The sequence below is a fragment of the Arachis hypogaea genome, chromosome 10, assembly GCF_003086295.3.
Source record: "Arachis hypogaea cultivar Tifrunner chromosome 10, arahy.Tifrunner.gnm2.J5K5, whole genome shotgun sequence".
Taxonomy (NCBI): domain Eukaryota; kingdom Viridiplantae; phylum Streptophyta; class Magnoliopsida; order Fabales; family Fabaceae; genus Arachis; species Arachis hypogaea.
This window is the reverse complement of record NC_092045.1, coordinates 29,366,771-29,372,926: the sequence shown is the minus strand read 5'-3', so window position 1 is coordinate 29,372,926 and position 6,156 is coordinate 29,366,771. Positions and strand designations below refer to the sequence as shown.

The window sequence follows — 6,156 nt, the reverse complement described above, 5'->3', positions numbered from 1 at the left end:
AGCGGTTTTTTCGAAGCGTAATCGTTCGAGTGACGCGCGTGAAATTGACGCTCCATTTAAAGGGAGGGAGTGCGCGTGGATTAAACCTGAGTTGGGCCAACTTGTAAGGATTGTATGCGTTATTTGCTTGTATGTGTAGCAGGACCCTTTGGAGAATTAGTGATTTTTTAGAAACAAATTTGACCATTTACCCACTAACCTTGTTCCATTAATGCATTTTGATCACTCATTCATTTTCAACACGGGGAAAAGAAGGAAAAAAGAGAAAAAAAGAAAAGGAAAGAATAAGAAGGATCCTATTCCAAATGAACAAAAATAAACTTACACCACCTACCCTTTATATATCCTAGTGAAAACCAAAGAAACCACAATATCCCCTTACACAACTTCAATAATCTCGAAATCTTGAACGACCCAAAATTGCACAAGTTTTCCCTCCAAAAGAAGTATAAATAGTACAATTGATTTGATGCTAGGAATTGTAGACCTGAAGCATCAGGGTTTTCAGGTATTTCCTTGCAGTAGTAGAGGATGAACTCGGCATAAGTTAGAAACAATCTTTGACATCACTATGAATTGGCATCCGAAGCAGCCTTTTTCTCCTTTTGCTTCTCCCTCTTCTTCTTGTTTCTTAATGCATTCTTGCTCATTGATCTGAATAAGTAAAAACTTTGCATTTAATATAAGTCATAATAACTAATAAGCAGGTAAAAGAAAATCTCTTACCCTGCGGGGCTGCTCTCTCCTATTCCAAGCAACTGAAAATACAAATCATTTGACATTATTACAGACATTAACTTAAAAAAAAATGAAACTCAACTAGAATTTAAGGGATGATGCATAAACAAAAGCATATCGAATCATTTTGACCACTCTTCAAGTTTTAGCATACTTTATAGTTCATAAGTTATCCTATGAAAAATTATACTCGCAATTGAATTAACAATTTAAAGCAGAAATAACAACAGCCGAGCAACTATATTGTGTATACCTCAGCCTGAACTGCAGCAGCGTTCTTAGCATGTGGTGGGCGATATGCGGCAGGCTTTTGTGCAGGGGGGTTCGTAGAAGAGAGTTTGTTAGAAGCCTGAGCCGATTTTGGTCCTGGACCTGCAATAAAGTCTGTGATCTTCAAAAGAACTTGAGACATAACTAAATAACCAATTCAAGTCCTAACGATAAGCAGACAAACCTGATGGCTTTTTATCTTCGACTTTACCCAAATTGAGAGACTTGATTAATTCGGTGATGTCACCAAACTTATCTGCTGGCTCCGGTTTCCAGTCAGCCTAGCACAATTTGTAGACAATTCAATGGTATATGTGAAAATGCAACACAAGAACCATTTAACTATAACAAGTTTGAGATACTACTGACCTGGAACAACTTGTCAAACATCTTTGTGAAGTACAGTGACCCATTGTAGTGAAAGATCTTGATCCTTAGAAAGAAAAGAGAAAAACTTAGATAGGTAAGAAATGTTTTCTTCTATAAATATGTTCCAAGACTAACCATCAGTAAAGTGAGAACCAAGATATGACAATTGCCAAAACATTCACCATCGATTGCTCAGGTTAATGAAATATCACCTCATAAATGATGTTCAGATTAATCACTCATGAATCATGATTAAAACAAGATCATGTGAAATAGCAATATAGATGACATCATATGTTTGTGGCATGGTCCAGGTTCCTATTTATAATCCATCCGGTGAAATGAGTCAACCCATTATTTCGCGGTTTATAAAGGTTGGGCTAAATGGCCAGGTCAGCCGGTCAGCCAGGTCTCATTAACAGTTAAGCATATAACATACCCATTGTCAACTTGGAGCCTTGGAGCTGTTGTCGCTGTCATGAAATAGCACCCATCTGGAGACCATTCACTTGTCACAGACCATTCAGCCTTAGTTGCTGCAAGTTGTTTCTTATCTGCGTAATCCCAGAATACCTGGAACATAAGCATGAAAAACATGAGATCCAGGCGAGAAGCATGTGTTATCTTTGAGCGTCTGTCCTATGGAACTACAACAGATACATGCAAAAGTATAAATTTATTTCAATGTTGTTTTGAATTTCAAACTTAAAATACTAGATAAAGAGATCACACATACAGTTACTTATTTAAACAACAAAGTTAAGTCAGTACCAAAGAGCAACATAAGACAAAGATCAGCAATTTATTATCTTTAAAGTGATTAAAAGTCATAACTTAGTTTTCTTTATTTAAAAAGAAAAGAAAAAGAAAGCAGGATACTAGTAATAGATAATGAAAACATATCTCTACCATCATATAGGAAAAAGAAATCATAATGATTAAATTATTCAGGATAACATACCATATCACCAGGCAAGTTGCCAAAGCCAGCCAAACATAAAACTACAGGCAAGAGGTCAAGGCCACAAAATCAGATACATTTTAACTTTAAATGTAGAAATTTGTAATGAGCCACTTCAAATTCCGAATTCATTCCCACAACCCACAAGGGCCTTTTAAGTTTTAGCCATAAAAAAGATAGAGAAAGAGCATATAAAATAGATTCCATCAGCAAAGGATACATTTCCCTTTCGGGTTCCATCTAATGGTGTTATAAGGACCGGTTCCAAGCTCCAGCAGAGGATTGCACTTCTTGTCGAACAAAGTTGCTTTAGCAGGCATAACTATAAAAGGTTAAGGAAAAGTGAAGGATTCAAGAGATCTATAAAGAACCATCAAAAGCTGATAAAATTAATGAGGATACAAGATAATCATATCTAATATCTTTCAAATGCACAGATCAATAGGCATAAAAAATTATGAAGGAAACATCCAGCCATTTTGGTTCAATAAAATATCTTATGCAAATAATATCAAGTGGTGGGAACTTTAGTGTGCTTGGTTTACCTCCATATAATAGATATCATATGGAAAAGGATACAACCATATACTACAGCAAATTCCAAGCCAGAATATGACCACTGAGCATCGTGAACCGGACCCTCTTTAGCTGCCAAAATAAAGAAATATTAGCTCTATGGAAATTATATAATCAATTATTATCAGTTCTTTTACTAACAATAAGAACATACAAAGAGGCACAAGCCCTTCATGCTTTCCATCTATTGTTAGATAGAATAACTTTGATTCCCCATAGTAACTCTGGTTAGTTTTGTCAACATCTGACTGCACCAGCACTAAAAGACCAGTAGAACCATGATTCCATTTAAGTTGGGTTGTTGAACATCGGAAAAAACTCCGTCGTGCAACAGCTTGACTTTGAGAAGCATTTCCACAAGGAAATATTTGTACACAGGCAGGAATTCCCTACAAGTTGAAAAACATCTTAGTTATTCACAGGATGTAAACATGTACTAAAACCTTGTTTTAACCCTTATTAATATTTGCAAAGAAAGGAGACTACATATGTAACAAACCAAGAAAACAATTAACATTTTTTTGTTATACCACCAATATTCGACAAAATGATTTCATGTTGTTCACTAAGCAGAATTATTCAGTCCATCAAAGATACATCACTTCTTAATTTATCTCCTACCTACTTTTTGATTTTCTAAATTGAACCATTGAAAAATGGTTTCAATTTGGTCATTTCGTACACCCAGTGCGTTTAGTCCCAAGACTAAACTAAAATGGGTTACATTATTATTCAAAATTCAATTGAGAAAATACAAATGAAACATTGTGAATTTGTTTTTTTTTTAATTCCTATTACTTTCAAATACCAAATCATTAGTTTATTCTACGATAAGTTTATTTAAGTTATCTCCAACCACTTAATCAACTAAGCACCATAAATATCAAATATACAATACATGAATATTATTAATATTTTTATCAGTAGCATTGATTGGAACAAAGAGTTATGTACAGTACATAATTCTCAGATTCAATTTATTCAGTAACCTATCCAGGAATATAGAATAAACTAAAATACACTTATGATATTTCAAGAATTTTGAGTTGGACAGAATGCTAAAATGACAATGATACCAATGTCACATTCATTTTTAAAAAACAAATAAAACTACTCGATCAGCATGGAATTGAGGAACACAAACCTTGGATTCTGGCACATATGCAGCTACATGAGACCCAGGTGCACTAGAAAGCTCAATGGCAGAAACTCCGGGAACTCTTAATCGATCAATGATCCCCTTAGAGAAATCCCTTGTGTCAAAAAACTGCACCTCATTAGTTGCCATCCGGCATGCAGTGGCCTCATTGGAGCTGAATTGAATAGCAGGCCTGTACAACAAGCATGGTGATAGTTAAACACAAGATGTTATCAGAACATTAGTGAGTTAATAAACCGTGCCATATTTCCCAATTATTAACTTCTCCAACAACAGCAACAACAACAAAGTCCACTAGTTGGGTTCAGCTACATAAATCAAACAACACTATTGTGCCTTGCTGCAGTAAGGTACTTCATACTTGAATCTCTTCTGACCTCTTCATTCAGAATCTTTTTTAGATATTCCTCTACCCGTGCCCACTGGTCTATATTCTATCTAATCAATCCTGGCCAGATGCCCCTATTATTATCAGCTCCAAAATGGAGAATAATATTGGTCAGGCAAATTATCTTGTTCTCATTATTCATGAATTACACATACCAAGTTGTTTTTGTCAGGTTCTTTTGGGAGTGTTGATAAACAGGATCACCGTTCTCCGTTTTCCACAGCGTGACATTCTTCTCTTGTGGTGCCGAAGGTTTTTGAAATGTTTGCAAAAAGGTTCCACAAGGGGACAGGATAGCAGAAGTGACGTTTGGGACTTCAAAAGACCTAATCTCTTTGGCACTCTTGCAGTCATATATGCTAATCACTGAGTTGGATTTCGTCACCATGAGTCTCGATCCATCATCGCTGAATTTCGCATTCACGCAGCTAACTTTCTCAAGCTTGACACCAGGTTGACCATTGGCAAATGGGGGTCCAGTCCAGATTGATAACTCTTCCGGTGTTCGAACTGCGATCGAGGCAAAGTAGTAGTAGTAATAGTAGTAAAAACTAACTACAACAAATATAATAAGGAATTGATAACAACAGCAAGCAAGAATGAACAAGCATACATAGCTAAGAAAAATCAGAAAGCTATTGTAGTTGATACCTAATATCTCCAAAGTTGGTGATTGGTCAGTTGATGCCATTAGAAGCTGCAGAGAGAATGCTGAAAATGAAAGTAAAAGGAAAAAATGGTGCTTCTTATTAGATTATGATTTCATATGACATAGATAAAAAAAAATTAAATCAAGATTGCATTTCAAATGCAATGGCATTGACAACCTCATGATTAGTTGAATTCAATTGAGTGTTATACCTTAGTTTGATGCAGCAGAAAACAATAAAGACTACTTACTTAACATTGCACTATTTATGCATACTAAGAAACAATAACAGAAAGAGAAAGTTGAATGTCACACCTTTAACTATGGCAGCTGAATTGAAACGGAATTGAATTCAATCATTCGTTTGAACTGAACGACGGAGTATTGGGTTTTCCGTTTCCGTTTCTACTTTGAGGATAGATTAGAACTGAACAACTTATTTGTGATATGATGCTTAAATTGGTTTTATTTAGATTTGGGGGATCATGCCTGCGGCGGCGATTTTGGAACAAGGATGGAGGTTTTATAATTATAAGGACATCATTTTTTATTATTTTCTAAAACTAAAATACTAATAGTGATCAATTTTTATTATTTAAAACCAAATAGCCTTTAATCTCTATCAAATTTTAGTTATCAAATAATTTTTTAACTAGAGATAAATTGTATTTGTTTATGTGGAAAGACTAATATAAATATTTTGTATTAAATACTTATAAAAATTAATTTGGTTAAATTTATTAGTTTTAACAAAAGAATATGCATGCATACTGATAAAATTTAAGACTCTTTGGATAATTAAAATAATTGAGGAATTAACTAATTATGTTAAGTGTCTAACTAAAAAATAATAAGAAATTGGCTTAAATATCTGAGTAAAAGTAAATTTTGCTCCTCTCACACATGCACATTCTTTTTTCTCTTTCCTCTAAAAGTAAACAACATATTTTTAATTTATATTAAATAATTATTATTGTGATAAGAATAATTAGTTGAATGTCTATTTATGATGAACAGTTGAGCATTTTTAAGAATACTTTTAATAG

The 6,156-nt window shown here is 34.2% G+C and overlaps 1 protein-coding gene across 1 annotated transcript; it reads right to left on the bottom strand.

The window, feature by feature from the left end:
- Window positions 1-282: 282 nt before the first annotated feature.
- Window positions 283-5,680, bottom strand: LOC112715475 (eukaryotic translation initiation factor 2A). The gene is made up of 14 exons (XM_025767241.3): window positions 5,426-5,680; window positions 5,113-5,172; window positions 4,617-4,971; window positions 4,059-4,245; window positions 3,069-3,303; window positions 2,918-2,986; window positions 2,559-2,660; window positions 2,339-2,379; window positions 1,817-1,950; window positions 1,378-1,441; window positions 1,193-1,289; window positions 992-1,110; window positions 727-758; window positions 283-654 (listed from the first exon to the last, which is right to left on the bottom strand). Exons 2-14 carry the CDS (start codon window positions 5,150-5,152, stop codon window positions 570-572), a joined length of 1,560 nt encoding a protein of 519 aa, XP_025623026.1. The 5' UTR covers window positions 5,153-5,172; window positions 5,426-5,680; the 3' UTR covers window positions 283-569.
- Between the last annotated feature and the right edge of the window lie 476 nt (window positions 5,681-6,156).

Bases quoted from the DNA above. Each gene is read 5' to 3' on its own strand.
- LOC112715475 (XM_025767241.3), bottom strand. From the start codon at position 5,152: ATGGCATCAACTGACCAATCACCAACTTTGGAGATATTAG. The intron at 2,661-2,917 runs GTATCCTTTTCC...AACCTTTTATAG, and splicing joins ATTTGCTGTAGTATATGGTT to TTATGCCTGCTAAAGCAACT. The intron at 2,380-2,558 runs GTATCCTTTGCT...TCTTGCCTGTAG, and splicing joins ATGGAACCCGAAAGGGAAAT to TTTTATGTTTGGCTGGCTTT.